The sequence below is a fragment of the Bombina bombina genome, chromosome 6 (genome assembly GCF_027579735.1).
Source record: "Bombina bombina isolate aBomBom1 chromosome 6, aBomBom1.pri, whole genome shotgun sequence".
Classification (NCBI taxonomy): Eukaryota; Metazoa; Chordata; class Amphibia; order Anura; family Bombinatoridae; genus Bombina; species Bombina bombina.
In genome coordinates this window covers 371,542,650-371,566,314 of record NC_069504.1, presented here as the reverse complement: position 1 = coordinate 371,566,314, position 23,665 = coordinate 371,542,650, and the positions used below count along the sequence as shown (strand labels likewise).

At 42.2% G+C, this 23,665-nt stretch overlaps 1 protein-coding gene across 1 annotated transcript in view; it reads right to left on the bottom strand.

Annotated features, from left to right (window-relative positions):
- Positions 1-23,665, bottom strand: part of NSD1 (nuclear receptor binding SET domain protein 1) — a 679,701-nt gene that overhangs the window by 45,478 nt on the left and 610,558 nt on the right. Inside the window, 1 exon segment of the mRNA XM_053719266.1 lies at positions 4,077-4,183. Within this exon segment, the coding sequence (XP_053575241.1) occupies positions 4,077-4,183 (107 nt within the window).

Genomic DNA, 23,665 nt, shown 5'->3' with positions numbered 1-23,665 from the left:
GATTCTGTCCATAATCTCCTCATAAGGAGGAGAATCACTATTGACCGCCTTTACTAGCTCATCGAACCAGAAACACGCGGCTGTAGTGACAGGGACAATGCATGAAATTGGTTGTAGAAGGTAACCCTGCTGAACAAACATCTTTTTAAGTAAACCTTCTAATTTTTTATCCATAGGATCTTTGAAAGCACAACTATCTTCTATGGGTATAGTGGTGCGTTTGTTTAAAGTAGAAACCGCTCCCTCGACCTTGGGGACTGTCTGCCATAAGTCCTTTCTGGGGTCGACCATAGGAAACAATTTTTTAAATATGGGGGGAGGGACGAAAGGTATACCGGGCCTTTCCCATTCTTTATTTACAATGTCCGCCACCCGCTTGGGTATAGGAAAAGCTTCTGGGAGCCCCGGGACCTCTAGGAACTTGTCCATTTTACATAGTTTCTCTGGGATGATCAAATTCTCACAATCATCCAGAGTGGATAATACCTCCTTAAGCAGAGCGCGGAGATGTTCCAACTTAAGTTTAAATGTAATCACATCGGGTTCAGCTTGTTGAGAAATTTTCCCTGAATCTGAAATTTCTCCCTCAGACAAAACCTCCCTGGCCCCCTCAGACTGGTGTAGGGGCATTTCAGAACCATTATCATCAGCGTCATCATGCTCTTCAGTATCTAAAACAGAGCAGTCGCGCTTACGCTGATAAGTGGGCATTTTGGCTAAAATGTTTTTGATAGAATTATCCATTACAGCCGTTAATTGTTGCATAGTAAGGAGTATTGGCGCGCTAGATGTACTAGGGGCCTCCTGAGTGGGCAAGACTCGTGTAGACGAAGGAGGGAATGATGCAGTACCATGCTTACTCCCCTCACTTGAGGAATCATCTTGGGCATCATTTTCATTGTCACATAAATCACATTTATTTAAATGAGATGGAACCCTGGCTTCCCCACATTCAGAACACAGTCTATCTGGTAGTTCAGACATGTTAAACAGGCATAAACTTGATAACAAAGAACAAAAAACGTTTTAAAATGAAACCGTTACTGTCACTTTAAATTTTAAACTGAACACACTTTATTACTGCAATTGCGAAAAAGTATGAAGGAATTGTTCAAAATTCACCAAAATTTCACCACAGTGTCTTAAAGCCTTAAAAGTATTGCACACCAAATTTGGAAGCTTTAACCCTTAAAATAACGGAACCGGAGCCGTTTTTAACTTTAACCCCTTTACAGTCCCTGGTATCTGCTTTGCTGAGACCCAACCAAGCCCAAAGGGGAATACGATACCAAATGACGCCTTCAGAAAGTCTTTTCTATGTATCAGAGCTCCTCACACATGCGACTGCATGTCATGCCTCTCACAAACAAGTGCGCAATACCGGCGCGAAAATGAGGCTCTGCCTAGGATTAGGGAAAGCCCCTAAAGAATAAGGTGTCTAAAACAGTGCCTGCCGATATAATTTTACCAAAATACCCAGATTAAATGATTCCTCAAGGCTAAATATGTGTAATATATGAATCGATTTAGCCCAGAAAAAGTCTACAGTCTTAATAAGCCCTTGTGAAGCCCTTATTTACTATCTTAATAAACATGGCTTACCGGATCCCATAGGGAAAATGACAGCTTCCAGCATTACATCGTCTTGTTAGAATGTGTCATACCTCAAGCAGCAAAAGACTGCTCACTGTTCCCCCAACTGAAGTTAATTCCTCTCAACAGTCCTGTGTGGAACAGCCATGGATTTTAGTAACGGTTGCTAAAATCATTTTCCTCTTACAAACAGAAATCTTCATCTCTTTTCTGTTTCAGAGTAAATAGTACATACCAGCACTATTTTAAAATAACAAACTCTTGATTGAATAATAAAAACTACAGTTAAACACTAAAAAACTCTAAGCCATCTCCGTGGAGATGTTGCCTGTACAACGGCAAAGAGAATGACTGGGGTAGGCGGAGCCTAGGAGGGATCATGTGACCAGCTTTGCTGGGCTCTTTGCCATTTCCTGTTGGGGAAGAGAATATCCCACAAGTAAGGATGACGCCGTGGACCGGACACACCTATGTTGGAGAAAATTCTCGCGCCAAGAATGAAGCAATAAAGTCTAGCATTTGGCGCACCCGCGGGCCTAATGCTGCCCGCAATTTGAAAGTAAAAAGTAGTCAATTTGAAAAATGACTAAACCCCAGGTAAGAAAAAAATATGTATATATATATATATGTTTAATTTCCCAAATATGAAACGGACAGTCTGCACAAGGAAATACATGAACCTGACTCATGGCAAATATAAGTACAATACATATATTTAGAACTTTATATAAATGCATGAAGTGCCAGACCATAGCTGGGGTATCTTAAGTAATAAAAAACATACTTACCAAAAAGACACCCATCCACATATCCAGTACTGAAACCGTTATCAGTAGAGGCAATGGTATATGAGAGTATATCGTCGATCTGAAAAGGGAGGTAGGAGATGAATCTCTACAACCGACCTATGAAATAGACCCCCGTTAGGGAAATCATTGCATTCAATAGGTGATACTTCCTTCACATCTCTCCGACATTCGCTGTACTCAGAGGAATCGGGCTTCAAAATGCTGAGTCAACGTAGAAATCTTAGCACAAACTTGCTTCACCACCTCCATAGGAGGCAAAGTTTGTAAAACTGAATTGTGGGTGTGGTGAGGGGTGTATTTATAGGCATTTTGAGGTTTGGAAAACTTTGCCCCTCCTGGTAGGATTGTATATCCCATACGTCACTAGCTCATGGACTCTTGCCAATTACATGAAAGAAATAGGCATTGTGGTTCTTACTGCTTTTGGTAAGAACCAACAGAAATCTCACAGAAGCAGCCATTTCAATTGCAAGAATAAACTTAAAATAGCATTTTCCAATACAATTATTTCTCCACAGCTTGTATAACACATTAAAAAGGATATTAAACTGCTGTGCACACCTATAAATGAATAGTAATTACTCATTATATTATTGCATTTTCATTCTGCTCCTGCCGCTCTTTTCAAGTCAGTTCTCCTTTTTTAATAGCTTAAAATGTGCCAGATATTGAGGCTCCGTCTCTTTATATTGGGCACCACCATCTTGGAGCCTGAGGTATAATTTGCTTGGAGTTACTGTGCATGATACATCATGTGATCTTTACATGTTAGCATTTTATACACAGTTTTACAGTGACACAAAATATATTTAAAAAGCGCTCAACAATATATAGCAATGCAGCAGCTGCAAAAATGTACAGCTACTGCTTTGTATCATCACCCTAACTTGAAACACATTATACAGGTGTAAAAAAGTGGCCAATATCACTGATCTGTGATTGTGCACTGCTTCTGTCACAGGCTGAGAGAAAACGCAGTTTAATGTCCCTTTAAGGTGAAAATAATTTTACAGTATAGTGTACATTTAAGTAATGCCCCTTTAACTTTTAAGGAGGATTATTTCAGATTGAACTATACCCCTTGTACAAAGTTTTATGTCCTATGATTAAGTGCTCCTGAGAGCATGAAAATAGTCAGGATGTTTGCCTGCCACGTACCTGATTGTTAAACTGTTACAATAAATTTTCTTTTTTTACTGTATCAGCCCTTCTTCTCTGAAGCCTTTTTTAGTACACTGTTTGTTAAAGTTTTATGCGTATCACAGTTTTAAAATGTAATAGCAACATATTTATATATACATTATAGGTTTAGCTATGTCATATAGAAGTGAAGCCAAAGTTTAAGTTGAAATCCTGATTTCTCATTATACAGTAAAAGATCATTTTCAAAATTCATTTTTTCCCCTCAGATTTTAGGTATTAAAATTATTTACTATATTTAGCTTTTTATTTTTTATTTACTTGTGTTATATATATTTTTTTTTTGTAAGTACTTTGTGATCTGACGAGTACATAATTTAATGAACCACACTAGGTTTATGTGATTTAGAACAGTGAAACTAATGTACAGTATATGGACCTTTAGATCTTGGTTCCCGTTTACCTAAGCTATTGATATTATACAGCCCTATCGTCAGGCATATTTCTCTGTTTAATAAAAGTAAAATCACACACTTTGGGTCTCACTCCGAGGAAGCCACTACAGTTGGGAGCTCCACACTGACAAACAGTCTTCCCATTTCCTAGGCACTCCAGATTGTAGTTAAAAGTTAGCTCGGTCCCTGTAAGAAGAGAAGAAAAAAAAAAAAAAAAGTTAAGCTGCAGGACATGCTTATCAAAATAACTACTGCACTTGTCAGTTGTTTCTTTGTGAATCCCTTATGCTTAAAATTTTGAATTTTACTCAGACTACTTAAATATAAAAATGTAATATGCCAAAAATATGAAAGGTCACTTACATAAATAGATTTATACCTATCAAGGTGGCCTTCATATGATACTAGTTTGAGTGTGAAGGAATTGCTTTTTTTAGAAAGTATAAAAGTAGAATCATATAAAGGCAGGCATTGACAGAAAACCTCCTCCAAGGCCTTAAGGAGCATTGTTTTGAAACAAATGTTTATATATAAACGCACACAGCCTGATAGGTCTAGTGAAAATATTCATGTGGGTGCCTTGCATAAACCTTCCACTGAGGACTCAAGATGACAGGCCCAGAAAACTGCATGTGCCTAAATGGAATAAAAGAATGAAGGAACCAAAATATTCCAAGAACAACAAGGACATTTACTCTACCAAATGAAAGGGACCCAAGTAGTTTAAACTAGATGGGGAAGTTCTTTTGAAAAAAATAAGAGGCCCCCTTTTCAAGGAAGCTTCCCTGGGCTCAGGTGGCTATTTGGTGATTGCCATGGCAACAGTGACCACCACAGAAACATAGTAGTATGAACCAAAATCACTCAAAATAAAATTGAAGTGTTTAATTAAGTAGTAAAGAAAAACACACACACAAAAACAAACACATTATTACTCCTTATTAAACTTTAGAATGGATCATGCATGATCCAGGACCCTAGCTCTAGAATATGCTAAACGGCAATGGCTTCATAAGTACAAAAGCTTATTTATATCAGTCCCTAAATGGTCACCACTTTAAGGAAATCCTTATTTCTGATACATTATCCAAAAAAAAACAAAAACCTTAAATTATGCTTACCTGATAATTTTCTTTTCTTCTGACGGGAGGAGTCCACAGCTGCATTCATTACTTTTGGGAGTTCAGAACCTGGCCACCAGGAGGAGGCAAAGACACCCCAGCTAAAGGCTTAAATACCTCCCTCACTTCCCTCATCCCCCAGTCATTCTGCCAAGGGAACAGGAACAGTATGAGAAATATCAGGGTGAAAAAGGTGCCGGAAGAACAAAAAAAATACGGCCGCCGCATAGATAAGACGCGGGTGGGGCGCTGTGGACTCTTCCTGTCAGAAGAAAAGAAAAATTATCAGGTAAGCATAATTTAAGTTTTTTTTCATAAACTGGAAGAGCCCAAAGCTGCATTAATTACTTTTGGGAAAACAATACCCAAGCTATAGAGGACACTAAATGCAAACAAAGGGCGGGTACAGAAGGCGGCCCCTTCGAAGGGCACCACAGCCTGAAATTACCCAACAACCCGATAAAACAATCACTAGAAAACAAGGGGTAAAAACCAGAAAGGACTAAGTAACGGCCCATCAGTTAAACAACCTTCAAAGCCGTGCTAGAGACCCCTCAGAATCTCTAAATTCCACTGAGCACATGCCTTCGAGGAGCCAAACCCCGCAGGCTCTCTGGCTCCAACAAAACATACCCCCTACCCGAAGGAAGAGAACCTCCATCTACCCCTGAGGGGGAGAATAGAGGACCCAATAAGAGATCCAAAGGACCACCAACTAGGGTAAGAAAAACCCATCAAAATGACAAAAGCGAACCCAAGGTTGCTACAAGACCAGCGCCCAAGGAAATGAACTCCCTAGAAGGAAAAGGACCAGAGAGTAACTCCACACCCATGAAAGAGTGATCACGGGGAAGAACAAAGATCCAACCCCCAGATCCATGACACAGCACCATATAACTTACTGTGCTCCAAGGAAGCCGCAAGCTCCCCACTTTATCAAAGTCTAGCCGACACAACCGCAAAACTAGACAAACCTTGGTAAGAAAACCATATCAGGATCGAAAAAAATTCGGTGCCTGCAGACAAGGATTGAGAGAAAAAAAAAACTGCCTAAGCAGATAAAGAAGGTTCTCTGTGAGAACACAGAGCCACCTCTGAACAAGAACTCGCGGGCTCCAGCCTCAAGACAGCAAAGCTGACCCTAAGCCATTGTGGAACACCATCCCACAGAGAAATGCCGAAAAATATTGGCAAAAACTCCCGTCCAGGAAAAAATCTGGACCCTAGAAGAGCATCCAACACCAGCAGCAAATGCAACCAGTGGAGGGATGGACACCGAGAACCCAGCCCCATGACCTTGTGCCCGCATGGAGGGGAAGAACCACTCGGAAACTAGTAGATAAGGACCGTCGGGGCCTCAGTGGATACTGTGATAATTACAAAACCTCCCTAAAGGAGGGCAAACGCAAAGGCACTGCATCCCCAGCCATAGGCATGGAGAAGAGGATGTAGAGAAACGGTAAAAACCATACCAAGTGAGAAAAGACCATTCGAACACTACCGCCAGCTTAGTTGATACAAACAACCACAAGCCCACATCAAGGTGCAATAGCTGCCCCTGACGACAACTGTAGGATCGCGTCAGAGAGAGCAAAACTAACCGTCAGGCAGTACCAAATCTCTCCTGAGAGACAAAACCGACCCCCCTGAAGGGACTAGCGGATGTTCCAAACCCTAAGGGTTGAAACTGAACCGCTCAGGACCGAATCCAGAATCCGGCCCCTGAAATCTCAGACAAGAGACATGGCCATAAGCCAAACCCCCAGAAACCAGGACCGGGCGAATGTTCTAACCCGCTGAGGAACCATCAAGTTGCCTCATACGGAGGAGTGCACCCTGGGCAGTACTTCCCACATTCCAATGTCCTTGGACATTGGCCACTCGCAATAGACTCAGACCAAAGATCCTATAGAAAACATCTTAACAGGCCAAAGAAAACGGGAACCAGCACCCTGAGGTGGGTCAGAACCCAAGACCCTCTGCTTGCAAGCCCTTAAAGAGCTAGATCTCCTAGAGGGTCGAAGGGCAACACCCTAGAGTCTAAAGACCACCGGGATTACAAGGGACAGGCTCCAAACAAGCCTTAGATTGAGAAGACGACAATCTCCAAAGAACCTTACAGAATCAGCCTCCCAGAAATCCCTGTACCACACAAAGAATAACGATGAGAGCCTCACAACTCCTGGCAGACAAGCTGACCAGGGGAAAATGCCGGAGAAAAAACAGGAATAACCCAAACCCCGGCGCTCCCATTATGAGAGAGAGAGATACTGAAAAGGAAGGAATAAGGACATACCCAAACCTCCAAACACAGATGACCCGACCACCCAAGAAGGGAAAAAAGCAGCCCCAGCAACCTACGAGAGGTACTGTGACTAGACCACAAGAAACAGACATCCAGAAGATACCAAGAGTGAAAACGAAAATCGCCATCCAATCTGGTACCCCAGACACCCAGAGGCCATCCAAACTGTAAGGGAATGGAGAACTTTGGTTCCGAGGCCAAAGGACCTCCAGAATACACAATGAAGCCTTAGCAGGATCCAAGCCCGGAACCCCTTCAACAATAGGACAAAGTGAACAATCCAGCACCCCACAGGATAACTAGCACACCGGCACCGTGGGTGACATTAACCGTAAGTAACAGCAGCTAGCGCCCGACCGATTGGTACAAGAACACTCCGGAACTGTCCAAGAAAAATCTAAACCCCCGAAGGGATCGATAACAACTATAAACATAACTATGTCTTAAATAGTAGTGCACAACTTCCGAGGAAGTGCCCATGCGACCACAAAATCGCAAGTATCAGTTCCAGAGAAGAAACTTTCCCAAAACGGAAAATTATAACATACATGAGCTTCTTAAAACAAATCAAAAACATCCTAACCGGATCAAATAAAAAGAAGGCAGCACCCGTGGGTGAACATCCAAGGAGAATGGACACGCTAACAGGACCAGCCGATCAGAGGCCCCACTCTCCGAAGCTCAGAACTGGAACAGATACTTAAAAGAAACGAAAAACGGAGACTAAAAGGAGATTGGCTTTATCCCCATACGTCTAACCCAATTTGCCACCCGGCACAGAAGACCGAGGATCCCTCGGCCCACTAGGACTGGGATCCTCCAGCACCGCCAAAACATGCCTTAGTAGAACACGAAGACACGCTAGTCTATAACAGAAGGCAAAATGATCCCCCGCTGGATCGATGGACGACCCTGGCCCGAGGGTGGGGCCCCTGAAGCCTCAGAGGCCATCGCTTGCCGAGAAGGCCGAACTGAATCAGGTGATCTCACGCTCGACGGACCCTGGTTAACAGAACACAGACAGTATCTTAAAAACACTTCACTTGGGAGATATAAATGTGCCAGCGCCATAGATATGGCCATGCGGAACCGTGCTGTAACCTCTGGGGGAAACAAGTTGCCTTCCAGAGGAGTAACGGCCATAGGGACACCTGCTTGCGTAGCAAAAGAAGGTTTTGGGGCACTGCCACACAGGACATGGAATCCTCGGGGGCGGATGGCTTAACGCACTCTAAGCTCCCTGATTCGGGGGAAGAGAGTACTCTGGAACGGCAATCGGAACATAACTGATGGGCATGGATAACCTGGGCCATTTCATACTCTTCGCAAGACGTATACTCCGAACAGGAGATATCCGTCTCTAAAAAATCAGAATCCTCCATAACTTGGAGATTGCAATTATGGTCAAAAACTCAGGAAATATTAACCCTTGATTCCATAAGATAAATGAGCCCCACTGGGACCCTGACTTCTTTCGTTAACATTACATTCACATATCAAAATAAAATGAAACGATCTTACCGGAATCTACGCCGTGGAACAGGAACATGGCCCTTTAAGTGTAACAGATAGTAGCCTCGCTTCTGACATGGACTTGAGTGAATAAAGGTAGGCAGCGAAACTCGTCAACGCTGAATGCCTAGGAGCTGTTAACATGAGTCGAGATGGTTTCGCAGAAAGACTCTCCCTGCATCTCCAGACTCTAACCTTCATCCATGCTTTCACTGAGAGGCTGACAGGATTACTTAAAGGGACACTGAACCCACATATTTTCTTTCATGATTCAGATAGAGCATGCAATTTTAAGCAACTTTCTAATTTACTCCTATTATCCATTTTTCTTCGTTCTCTTGCTATCTTTATTTTAAAAGCAGGAATGTAAATCTTAGCAGCCAGCCCATTTTAGATTCAGCACCATGGATAGCGCTTGCTTATTTGAAGCTTACATTTACCCACCAATAAGTAAGCATAACCCAGGTTCTCAACCAAAAATGGGCCAGCTCCTATGCATCACCTTCCTGCTTTTTAAATAAAGATAGCAAGAGAACGAAGAAAAATTGATAAAAGGAGTAAATTAGAAAGATGCTTAAAATTGCATGCTCTATCTGAACCATGAAAGATTTTTTTATTGGTTTAGTGTCCCTTTAAAACTCTAGTCCCATTTCGAAGAGTACTACCCTCCATAAGAGACCATCTTCATCTTCTGACACTTTTCTGCCAACCTCCTGTGACGTAAGGCAAAGAATGACTGGGGGATAAGGGAAGTGGGGGAGGTATTTAAGCCTTTCGCTGGGGTGTCTTTGCCTCATCCTGGTGGCCGTGTTCTGAATTCCCAAAATTAATGAATGCAGCTGTTGACTCACCCCGATAAGAAGAAAACTAAATTAATATTCTCAAGAGGAGACCACTGCCTGAAGAAAAAAAAAAAAAAAAACTGCAGTGCTCTCCCCAACATAGATTTCCATCCAGCTAAATGCATTTGCAGTTTCTTGAATAGTAAGACAGCTAAACACACCAAGGAGTTCATAAAAACCACCACTGTTCATAGTATCCAAATAAATATGAACAGAACATAGATACAGAAGTGTTATCAAGTCTTTTGAACCAGAACCATTTCTCAAAGCTCAAAAACAATCTATGCTTATCCTATAAATTAATTTCTCTCATGGTGGTGAGAGTCCACGATACTTAATCTTGGGAATTAAACTTCTCTACCACTAGGAGGCAAATATTCCCAAACCCCAAGAGCCCTATAAAACCCTCCCAACTCACACATACCTCAGTCTAACGCATAGCCAAACAAGTGAAGTGAGAAAAAGGAATGAGCAAAAAAAAAAAAAAAGAAAAAAAAGAAAAAGAATAAAAATAAAAAAAAATAAAAAAAAATGTGCTGAAGTAAAAACTAACCCCAGGAAAAAACAAGGGTGGTGGTGGTGGTGGTGGTGGTGGGGGGGGGGGGGCTTGTGTGGACTCTCACCAAAATAAAAGAAATTAATCTATCAAGTAAGCATAAATGATGTTTTCTTTCATAGATCCTTACTCTTGGTTCTAATACCCAAGCTTAAAATAAGTAAAAAAACTAAGAAATCAAACAGACAACTGCCCGAAGTACCTTTCTACCAAAGGTAGAAGATGGATAAATCTCAAAAATGGTAGAAGTTAGTAAAGGTATGCAAAGAAGACCAAGTAGCTGCCTTGCAAATTTGATCAACTGAAGTCTCATTCCTGAAAGCACAAGAAGTGGCAACTGACCTAGTAGAATGAGCAGTAATCCGCTGTGGCGGAGGCTGACCTGCCTCGAAATAAGTTCTGTGAATCAAAAGTTTTAACCAAGAGGCTAAAGAAGTAGAGGCGTTCTGACCTTTCCTAGGGCCAGAAAAAAGAATTAACAAACTAGAAGTTTGTCTAACATCCTTTGTAGCATCAACATAATATTTATATGCCTTAACATCATCCAGAGAATGCAAAGATCTTTCAGCATTCTTAGGATTAGGACAAGGAACAACAATCTCTCCGTGAATGTTATCTGAAGAAACAAACTTAGGCAAACAATTAAATGACATCCATAAAACAGTCTTATCCTGATGAAGAATCAGATAAGAAGGCTTCCAAGAAAGAACAGACAAATCAAACTCTACTAGTAGAAAAAATAGCCAAAAGAAACCATACTTTCCAAGAAAGTAGTTTAAGGTCCAATTTATGCATAGGTTCAAAAGGAGGAGCCTCCAAAACCCTTAGGACTAGGTTAGGATTCCATGGTGGAGAAAAAGGCTTGAAAACAGAACAAAGCCTGAACAAAACAATGAACATCAGGAAGATTAGCAATCTTTCTGTGGAACAAAACTGAAAGAGTTGAAATCTGCCCTTTCAGGGAACTGACAGATAGGACCTTATCTAGACCATCCTGCAAAAAACTGCAAAATCCTATGAATCCTGAAAGAATGACAGAAAAAACAGAATTTATGCTTACCTGATAAATTACTTTCTCCAACGGTGTGTCCGGTCCACGGCGTCATCCATAACTTGTGGGAATATCTCTTCCCCAACAGGAAATGGCAAAGAGTACAGCAAAAGCTGTCCATATAGTCCCTCCTAGGCTCCGCCCACCCCAGTCATTCGACCGACGGACAGGAGAAAAAACAGGAGAAACTATAGGGTGCCGTGGTGACTGTAGTTAAAGAAATACATTTATCAAACCTGATTAAAAAAACCAGGACGGGCCGTGGACTGGACACACCGTTGGAGAAAGTAATTTATCAGGTAAGCATAAATTCTGTTTTCTCCAACATTGGTGTGTCCGGTCCACGGCGTCATCCATAACTTGTGGGAACCAATACCAAAGCTTTAGGACACGGATGAAGGGAGGGAGCCAATCAGGTTACCTAAACGGAAGGCACCACGGCTTGCAAAACCTTTCTCCCAAAAATAGCCTCCGAAGAAGCAAAAGTATCAAATTTGTAGAATTTGGCAAAAGTGTGCAGGGAAGACCAAGTCGCTGCCTTGCATATCTGATCAACAGAAGCCTCATTCTTGAAGGCCCATGTGGAAGCTACAGCCCTAGTAGAGTGAGCTGTGACTCTTTCAGGAGGCTGCCGTTCGGCAGTCTCATAAGCCAATCGGATGATTGAAGGTCCAAGGCGCTACTAATGCATCCACTAGAGTCGCCCTGGGATCCCTGGATCTGGATCCGTAGCAAGGAACTTTGAAGTTCTGACGAGACGCCATCAGATCCATGTCTGGAATGCCCCATAATTGTGTCAACTGGGCAAATATCTCCGGGTGGAGTTCCCACTCCCCCGGGTGGAATGTCTGACGACTCAGATAATCCGCCTCCCAGTTTTCCACTCCTGGGATGTGGATCGCAGATAGGTGGCAGGAGTGATCCTCCGCCCATTTTATGATCTTGGTCACTTCTCTCATCGCCAGGGAACTCCTTGTTCCCCCCTGATGGTTGATGTAAGCAACTGTCGTCATGTTGTCTGATTGGAATCTTATGAATCTGGCCTTTGCTAGCTGAGGCCAAGCTTTGAAAGTATTGAATATCGCTCTCAGTTCCAGAATGTTTATCGGGAGAAGAGATTCCTCCCGAGACCATAGACCCTGAGCCTTCAGGGAGTCCCAGACCGCGCCCCAGCCCACTAGACTGGCGTCGGTCGTGACGATAACCCACTCTGGTCTGCGGAAGCTCATTCCCTGGGACAGATGATCCTGGGTTAGCCACCAACGTAGTGAGTCTCTGGTCTCCTGATCTACTTGGATCACTGGAGACAAGTCTGTATAGTCCCCATTCCACTGTTTGAGCATGCACAGTTGTAATGGTCTTAGATGAATTCGCGCAAAAGGAACTATGTCCATTGCTGCAACCATCAATCCTACTACTTCCATGCACTGAGCTATGGAAGGTCGAGGAACAGAGTGAAGAACCTGACAAGCGTTTAGAAGCTTTAACTTTCTAACATCTGTCAGGAAAATCTTCATTTCTAACGAATCTATTATTGTCCCCAAGAAGGGGACTCTTGTCGACGGAGACAGGGAACTCTTTTCTATGTTCACCTTCCAGCCGTGAGATCTGAGAAAGGCCAGAACGATGTCTGTGTGAGCCTTTGTCTTTGAAAGAGACGCTTGTATCAGAATGTCGTCCAAGTAAGATGCCACTGCAATGCCCCTTGGTCTTAGAACCGCTAGAAGGGCTCCGAATACCTTTGTGAAAATCCTTGGAGCCATGGCTAGTCCGAATGGGAGAGCCACAAACTGGTAATGTTTGTCCAGAAAGGCGAACCTTAGGAACTGGTGATGATCTTTGTGGATAGGAATATGTTGATACGCATCCTTTAAATCCACGGTAGTCATAAATTGACCCTCCTGGATTGAGGGTAAGATCGTTCGGATAGTTTCCATTTTGAATGATGGTACTTTGAGAAATTTGTTTAGAATCTTTAAATCTAGAATTGGTCTGAAGGTTCCCTCTTTTTTTGGGAACTACAAACAGATTTGAGTAAAAACCCAGACCTTGTTCCACAATTGGAACTGGGTGTATCACTCCCATTTTTAACAGGTCTTCTACACAATGTAAGAATGCCTGTCTCTTTATTTGGTTTAAAGATAAGTGAGACATGTGGAACCTTCCCCTTGGGGGTAGTTCCTTGAATTCCAGAAGATAACCCTGAGAAACTATTTCTAGTGCCCAGGGATCCTGAACATCTCTTGCCCAAGCCTGAGCGAAGAGAGAGAGTCTGCCCCCTACTAGATCCGGTTCCCGGATCGGGGGCTGCTCCTTCATGCTGTTTTGGTAGATGCAGCAGGCTTCTTGGCCTGTTTACCCTTGTTCCAGCCTTGCATCGGTTTCCAAGCTGGTTTGGTCTGCGAAGCATTACCCTCTTGTCTAGAGGCTGCAGAGTTGGATGTCGGTCCGTTTCGGAAATTGCGAAAGGAACGAAAATTAGACTTATTCTTGGCCTTGAAGGGCCTATCTTGTGGGAGGGCATGGCCCTTACCCCCAGTGATGTCTGAGATAATCTCTTTCAACTCTGGTCCAAAAAGGGTTTTACCCTTGAAGGGGATATTAAGCAATTTTGTCTTAGAAGATACATCCGCTGACCAAGACTTTAGCCAGAGCGCTCTGCGCGCCACAATTGCAAACCCAGAATTTTTCGCCGCTAATCTAGCTAACTGCAAAGCGGCATCTAAAATAAAGGAATTAGCCAACTTAAGTGCGTGTATTCTATCCATGACCTCCTCATACGGAGTCTCTCTATGGAGCGACTTTTCTAGTTCCTCGAACCAGAACCACGCTGCTGTAGTGACAGGAACAATGCACGAAATGGGTTGTAGGAGGTAACCTTGCTGAACAAAAATCTTTTTAAGCAAACCCTCCAATTTTTTATCCATAGGATCTTTGAAAGCACAATTATCCTCGATAGGAATAGTAGTGCGCTTGTTTAATGTAGAAACTGCCCCCTCGACCTTAGGGACTGTCTGCCATAAGTCCTTTCTGGGGTCGACCATAGGAAATAATTTCTTAAATATAGGAGGGGGAACAAAAGGTATGCCGAGCTTCTCCCACTCCTTGTTCACTATGTCCGCCACCCGCTTGGGTATAGGAAAAGCGTCGGGGTGCACCGGAACCTCTAGGAACTTGTCCATCTTACACAATTTTTCTGGAATGACCAGGTTGTCACAATCATCCAGAGTAGATAAAACCTCCTTAAGCAGTGCGCGGAGGTGCTCTAATTTAAATTTAAATGTCACAACATCAGGTTCTGCCTGTTGAGAAATTCTACCTGAATCTGAAATTTCCCCATCTGACAAAACCTCCCTCATGGCCCCTTCAGAGTGGTGTGAGGGAATGACAGAACAATTATCATCAGCGCCCTCCTGCTCTACAGTGTTTAAAACAGAGCAATCGCGCTTTCTCTGAAATTCAGGCATTTTGGATAAAAAATTAGCTATGGATTTATCCATTACTGTCGCCAATTGTTGCATAGTAACAAGCATTGGCACGCTAGAAGTACTAGGCGACTCCTGCGTGGGCAAGACTGGTGTAGACACAGAGTGAGATGAAGCAGAACTATCTTTACTCTCCTCATCTGATGAATCATCTTGGGCAACCTTACTATCTGTGGCAGTACTGTCCTTACTTTGTTTGGACGCTGTGGCACAATTATCACACAATTTGGAAGGGGGAGACACATTGGCTTCCATACATACAGAACATAGCTTATCTGAAGGTACAGACATGTTAAACAGGCTTAAACTTGTCAATAAAGTACAAAAAACCGTTTTATTAAAACCGTTACTGTCTCTTTAAATTTTAAACAGGGCACACTTTATTACTGAATATGTGAAAAACAATGAAGGAATTGTTCAAATTTTACCAAATTTTCACCACAGTGTCTTAAAGCATTCAAAGTATTGCACCCAAATTTTCAGAGCTTTAACCCTTAAAATGAAGAAACCGGAGCCGGTTACAGGTTTAACCCCTCTACAGTCCCAGCTACAGCCTTTGCTGCGACTTTACCAAACCCAGGGGGGAATACGATACCAGATGAAGCCTTCTAGGAACCTTTTCAACTACTTTCAGATCCACACACATGCAGCTGCATGTCCTGCTCTCAAAAGTAACTGCGCAGTAATGGAGCGAAAATGAGGCTCAGTCTACTACAGTGAAGGCCCTTCCTGACTGAAAAGGTGTCTAAACCAGTGCCTGACGTTAAAAAACGTTCCCCAAAGTTTATAAATGTGAAATTCAACCTCAATCTAAATAAAATGCCCAAATAAAGCAATCGATCTTGCCCATAAAAGTGTCTACCAGTTTTATAGCCCATATTAAGCCCTTTATTCTGTTTGAGACTAAGAAAATGGCTTAGCCTTTTTCTTAGTCTCAAACAGAATAAAGGGCTTAATATGGGCTATAAAACTGGTAGACACTTTTATGGGCAAGATCGATTGCTTTATTTGGGCATTTTCCCCATGAGGGGAAATGACAGCCTTCCAGCATTACACAGTCTTGTTAGAAATATGGCTAGTCATACCTTAAGCAGAAAAGTCTGCTGTTTCCCCCAACTGAAGTTAATTCATCTCAACAGTCCTATGTGGAAACAGCAAACAATTTTAGTTACTGCTGCTAAAATCATATTCCTCTCACAAACAGAACTCTTCATCTTTTTCTGTTTCAGAGTAAATAGTACATACCAGCACCATTTCAAAATAACAAACTCTTGATAGTAGAATAAAAAACTACAACTAAACACCACATACTCTTAACCATCTCCGTGGAGATGTTGCCTGTGCAACGGCAAAGAGAATGACTGGGGTGGGCGGAGCCTAGGAGGGACTATATGGACAGCTTTTGCTGTACTCTTTGCCATTTCCTGTTGGGGAAGAGATATTCCCACAAGTTATGGATGACGCCGTGGACCGGACACACCAATGTTGCAGAAAACATAATTTATGTAAGAACTTACCTGATAAACTCATTTCTTTCATATTAGCAAGAGTCCATGAGCTAGTGACGTATGGGATATACATTCCTACCAGGAGGGGCAAAGTTTCCCAAACCTCAAAATGCCTATAAATACACCCCTCACCACACCCACAAATCAGTTTAACGCATAGCCAAGAAGTGGGGTGATAAGACAAAAGTGCGAAAGCATAAAAAAGAAGGAATTGGAATAATTGTGCTTTATGCAAAAAAATCATAACCACCACAAAAAAGGGTGGGCCTCATGGACTCTTGCTAATATGAAAGAAATGAATTTATCAGGTAAGTTCTTACATAAATTATGTTTTCTTTCATGTAATTAGCAAGAGTCCATGAGCTAGTGACGTATGGGATAATGAATACCCAAGATGTGGATCTTCCACGCAAGAGTCACTAGAGAGGGAGGGATAAAATAAAGACAGCCAATTCCGCTGAAAATAATCCACACCCAAAATAAAGTTTAAATCTTATAATGAAAAAAAATGAAATTATAAGCAGAAGAATCAAACTGAAACAGCTGCCTGAAGTACTTTTCTACCAAAAACTGCTTCAGAAGAAGAAAACACATCAAAAATGGTAGAATTTAGTAAAAGTATGCAAAGACCAAGTTGCTGCTTTGCAAATCTGATTTGTGGGTGTGGTGAGGGGTGTATTTATAGGCATTTTGAGGTTTGGGAAACTTTGCCCCTCCTGGTAGGAATGTATATCCCATACGTCACTAGCTCATGGACTCTTGCTAATTACATGAAAGAAAAACATGATTTATATCCCAAGAAATAAAGGCCTTCCAGACCTTGTGAAATTTTCCTAGTAACAGACAAGCCTGAATCAAGGTTTCAATCACAGAATCAGAGAAACCCCTATGTCTCAGAACTAAGTGTTCAATTTCCATACCATCAAGTTTAGAGACTTAAGATCTGGATGGAAAAAAGGACTTTGGGACAGAAAGTCTGACCGTAGAGGAAGAGGCCAAGGAGGGAAACTGGACATCTGATCCGCATACCAAATCTTGAGAGGTCAAGCTCAAGCTGGGGCAATCAGGATTACAGAAGACTTCTCTAGCCTTATCTTGGAAATTACTCTGGGAAAAAGAACTAGAGGTGGAAACATATGCAGGCTAAAATGACCAATGAACTACTAGAGAATCCACTAATTCTGCCTGAGGATCCCTGGATCTCGCAAAAAAACCTGGGAAGATTATTCAAACAAAAGGCCATCAGATCTATTTCTGGGAGACACAAAAGAGCCACAATCTGATTGAACACATCCTGGTGAAGAGACCACTCTCCTAGATGTAAAGAGTGACAACCGAGAAAGTCTGCCTCCCAATCGTTCACTGCTAGAATGTGAATTGCAGAAACTAGATAAGAATTGGCTTCTGCCAGTAGAGAAACTAAGATACACCATCATTGCCAGGGAACTGCGAGTTCCCCCCTGATAGTTGATTAAAGCTACTGCTGTGACATTGTCTGACTAAAAACAGAGATGAGACTCCCTGTGCAACAGACTCCAAACTTGAAGGGCCCTGAAAATTGCACAGAGTTCCATAACATTGATTAGTAACATTGCCTCCCAAGGATCCCAAACCCTCTGTGCTGTCAGAGACCCCTAAACAGATCCCCAACCTGAAAGACTTGCATCTGTAGTAATCACAGTCCAGGTAGGATGAGCAAAAGAAGCCCCCTGAATAAAACTGATGACCCTGCCACCAAGGTAGAGACTGACTTGTACTGGGATACAAAAATATATTTTGGGACAGCTGATAATAATCCCTGCACCATTGACGCAGCATACAAAGCTGAAGAGGCCTCATGTGAAATCAAGCAAATGGAATTGAATCTGAGGCTGCAATCATGAGACCTAGAACCTTCCGTACACAGAGCCACTGAAGGAAAATAGAGAGACTGAAGGTTTAGATAAGCCGACACCAATCTTAACCTTAACTGCTCTGTTAGAGAAAGACTCATGGATACTGAGTCTATTTTGAAACCCCAAAAAGTTACCTTTGTCTGAGGAACCAAAGAACTCTTTAGAAAACTGATCCTCCAACATTGCTATTGAAGAAACAACAAGGGTTGGTTAGTGTGAGATTCTGCTATAGGAAAAGACAGAGCTTGAACCAAGATATATCATCCAGGTAAGGAAATACTGCAATATCCTAAGTTCTGATCATAGACAAAAGGGCGAGAAACTTTGTAAGTATTCTTGGAGCTGTAGCCAGACCAAATGGTAGAGCAACAAACTGAAAATGCTTGTCCAGAAATGCAAACTTCCAAAACTGGTAATGTTCTCTATGAATTGGAACATTAAGGCCAGCATCCTTTAAATTTATTGTTGACATACACTGACCTTGCTGAAAAAAGGCAGGATTAGTTCTGATAGTTTTCATTCTGAAAGATGGAATCCTTACAAATTTGTTCAGAGCCTTTAGATCCAGAACTGGTCTGAAAATACCTTCCTTCTTTGGAATAATGAAGAGATTTTAATAAAATCCCATACCCTGTTCCAGCAAAGAAACTGAAACAACCACTCCCATATTTTCCAGATCTGAGACAGACTGAAGAAAAGCTTGAGCTTTTACAGGATTTCTTGGAATATTAGACAGAAAAAGCCTTCCTCTGGGAGGCCTTGTTCTGAATCCAGTCTGATATCCTTGAGAAACAATATTTTGAACCCAAAGATCTGGGACAGATTGAAACCAAGCCTTCTGAAAAAGGACTTCATGCAGTATTGGAGGCAGAAACAGATTTCTTACCCTGTTTGAACTTGATCCAATTTAGCATTAGGTCTCCAGACTGAACCAGAGGGACCTTGCTTCTGAGAGGAGTCAGTTTTTTGTTCCTTGCTCTGAAAGAAATGAACAAAAACTATTAGGAGCTTTAAATTTTTCTTCAGACTTCTTATCCTGAGAAAGAAAATCTCCTTTACCCCCCAAAATAGTAGAAATAATAGAATCTAAATCAGACCCTTGTCTCTTTGAAAGGAAAGAGACAATCTAGATTTAGGCACCATGTCAGCATTCCAGGATTTAAGCCACTCCTGGAAAGAACAGCTTAAGACATTCTTTTAACATTGATTTTTATAATATCAAATACAGCAATAACCACTAAAAACAACCCTTTTAAGGAAGCTCTTGAGAAAGGAGAACCTATACCCCCTCATAGACTAAGCATTTTCAGTCCAAGCAGAAAGACTGTGCACTCCAAAAAAAAGTTGATATAGCCTAAAGTGCGGCAAAAAGAGAGCGCCCGGTGGTGCGTTCTCTTTGGTCCGTCATGTTAGTGTTTGTTCGCACTTTAGTGGTTGCCAAGCGATAACCCGACGTGCGAAAGAGAATGCGTCGACGTGCACTAATCCGGCAGAAGTTTAAAAATAAGGAGCCAATTACTACAGTTGTGCTCATAAGTTTACATACCCTGACAGAATTTACGATTTCTTGGCCATTTTTCAGAGAATAACAGAAACTTTTCTTTCACTCATGGTTAGTGTTTGGCTGAAGCCATTTATTATCAATCAACTGTGTTTACTCTTTTTAAATCATTATGACAACAGAAACTACCCAAATGACCCTGATCAAAAGTGTACATATCCCAGTTCTTAATACAGTGTATTGCCCCCTTTAACATCAATGACAGCTTGAAGTCTTTTGTGGTATTTGTGGATGAGGCTCTTTATCTTCTCAGATGGTAAAGCTGCCCATTCTTCCTGGCAAAAAGCCTCCAGTTCCTGTAAATTCTTGGGCTGTCTTGCATGAACTGCACGTTTAAGATCTCCCCCAGAGTGGTTTAATGATATTGCGGTCAGGAGACTGAGATGGCCACTCCAGAACCTTCACTTTATTCTGCTGTAGCCAATGACAGGTCGACTTGGCCTTGTGTTTAGGATCATTGTCATGTTGGAATGTCCAAGTACTTCCCATGCACAGCTTCCGGGGTGATGAATGCAAAATTTTCTCCAGTATTTTGTGATAACATACTGCATTCATCTTGCCATCAATTCTGACCAAATTTCCTGTGACTTTGTAGCTCACACATCCCCAAAACATCAGCGATCCACCTCAGTGTTTCACAGTAGGAATGGTGTACCTTTCATCATAGGCCTTGTTGACTCTCCAAATGTAGTGTTTATGGTTGTGGCCAAAAAGCTCAATGGTTTCATCACTTCAAATTACTTTGTGCCAGAAGGTTTGAGGCTTGTCTCTGTGCTGTTGGCGTATTGTAAGCGGGATACTTTGTGGCATTTGCATAGTAATGGCTTTCTTCTGGCGACTCGAACATGCAGCCCATCTTTCTTCAAGTGCCTCCTTATTGTGCATCATGAAATAGCCACACCACGTGTTTTCAGAGAGCTCTGTATTTCACCTGAAGTTATTTGTGGGTTTTTATTTATAATGAATTTTATCTTGATTTTAGAATTAAAGTTACTCTTGGGGACACGCAGGACCCCTGTTCAAACAAAAGGATCGGACACGCAGGTCCGGTTGCAATTGCTATCAAGACATTGAAACATAAGTAGATTGCAAGGATTTGAGGTGAAAATAATTCACCTAGGTTGAACCCTGATGTGGGCTCTAGCTATGGGGGGGGGGGGGGGTGAGGCATATAGAATAGAATTAAATTTAGTACTCCAAAAAGTAAAGTCAGCACAAGTTGCCTTAAAACATATAAATAAATTTGATCACATAAATTGAGGAGCAGGTGCTGCAAAGATACAAGTCGACAAAAAGAGTAAGTGCTTGTTTTAAAGAAGAGGCAAGACTATTAGATAATGTCAGTTGTAGAAGATGACTGCTTAGGAACTACACGCAGTACCTGGCACACGCAACACCTAGCACCCACAGCACCTAGCACACACAGCTCCTAGCACCCGCAGCACCTAGCACACACAGCACCTAGAACACGCAGCACCCATCCCTCACGGAACCCGACACACCTAATACCTAGCACAAACAGAGCCTAGCATATATGGCACCTAGCAAACACTGCGCCTAGCATTTATGATAGCGAATACCTTAATAAATTTATATAGTATAGAGTCGGCCACATAAGTAACTAACTTGGGCTACAAAGTTTGAGTATGGTGGTCCTAACCAAGAAAAGGTAATAAATATTAAGTGACCCAAGACAGTAGTAAAACTGGAGCTGCAGGATTCAACTTTAGTAATAAAGATGCATATTGAGAGCCAGGTAAACTTATTGGGGCAAACAGCAAAGGTACTTTACCATACCTATGGGTTAGCGCAGTGAGGGAGACTATTATGTGAATTTAAATGTGCGATCTAATGCCAATCTATGCAATGTTTAAAACAACCACTATTAGAACAGAATTAGAACAATTTAAGCATGCACACAGCATGAAATACCTAATAATATTAAAGGGGTATACTGTCTGTTACTAAAGCAGGCTTCTGCCTGTATGAGTAACTATCTCTCCCCTTGTGGCCCAATAACCTTATAAGTATAGCAAATTATAGTAATACAATCAAGAACCTACAGTACAGAATAAACTTAAAATAGGTATGTAGGCATAGGGTAATAGGGCATTCAAAAATGTCAACCAGCAACTAGATAAACTTAGAGGTTCTCTGGAGAAAAGAGTAAACACTAATAAAGTATTAAGGGGTGTAGAAGTACCCGGAAGGGAGCACTACAGTTACCCCACGCCAGTTCTTAGCATAGGCAGAGGTTCCCATTTGTGTCCAGTTGCGACATAACTGTATAACGGTGTGAACTTAAAAGCATCAAGCCGAGTAAAGGAAGGAAAGCTGTGCCTGTAAGTCCTCTGGGGCTGGTGATTCTTAGCTTCCTTTTTAAATATGGAGGTAATAATATTCATGTCGGTATTGTGTACCTCGGTCCGCAGCTGGACAACATTGCCTACAGAAGTATTCTCCACACATTCTCTACACCCCCAAGAGCAAACAGCGGGCATTTCCAGCGTTTATAATAATGATGAAGTCCCAAAGAGTCTAGGGGATAGCAGCGTGGTGAAAAAGTACATATCTTGTATGTAAAATAGTTATGTCTCATTCTCCGTTGCCAATATACCTGTTGGCGTGATATTTTGGTGCTGAGTATGTGCAGGCCTCTTCAGCTGTCATCGTGTTGGTGGGTAAATACACAGGATCAGACCTCGCTTGTCTGCTAAGGTGCCTCAATATAGGCTAGAAGTCCAACCTTGTGCTGTTTGTTTGTAACAGTTGTCCACTGAATTTCCCCGTTTCCTTTTTTAATAGAAAATACACATTCTATGATAGCCCAGGTATCTTCTCCTCTGAGCTGTTAGACGTCAATGCAATTATAAATCATTCCTGCGTGGGCTGTAAGGAGACTGCTCCAAAGATAGTTATGCACAGCTGCCAGATATCCTAACTGACTGTTGGTGTTTGTTTTTTTAAGTGCGCAACAGGCTTGTTAATTGGGTTAGGCCGCTTCTTTCCCCCTTTGCATACCTTGTGTCTGCTCTACAATGAGCATTGAGGACGGTGGTCACTCTACCTTCTACTGGGTATCTTGCCACCAGAGTAGTTTCATCCGTTATAGACCGGCTCGCACCTGGATGGGATTCCACTTCACAGCACCTGATATCCTCCATGCTGGACCTCATTGCAGAGACTTTCCGGTACCTCCGGCCGCCGAATTTACAGTGTCCACTGCTGACCAGTTGTGTGGGATGACTAGCGGGCTCCTTTAGATGCCGCGTGTGTGTGCGCCGCGGTCTGTTCTGGAGCAGTGTCCTCTGTGCTCCATGTCCGCACAAGCTGCGGTGTAGAGCGAGAAACCCGGGTCACTTAAAGGTATTCAGGGTGACCTGTGGAGTGCATTTAATGCAAGGAACTCGGCAATATAACCCCTAAGGGAGGAATTCAGCTACAGAGCCTAGTTAGTGTGCAACCATTTCCTTGCTTGGCCAGGCTCCGCCCCCTATTTGTGGGTTTTTCTTTGCATCCCGAACAATTTTCCTGGCAGTTGTGGCTGAAATTTTAGTTGGTCTACCTGACTGTGGTTTGGTTTCAACAGAAACCCTCATTTTCCACTTCTTGATTACAGTTTGAACACTGCTGATTGGCATTCTCAATTCCTTGGATATCTTTTTATATCCCTTTCCTGTTTTATACAGTTCAACTACCTTTTGCCGCAGATCCTTTGACAATTCTTTTGCTTTCCCCATGACTCAGAATCCAGAAACATCAGTGCAGCACTGGATGACTGGATGAAAGATGCAAGCGTCTGTCAGGAGTCCAGAAACTCACTGACCTTTTA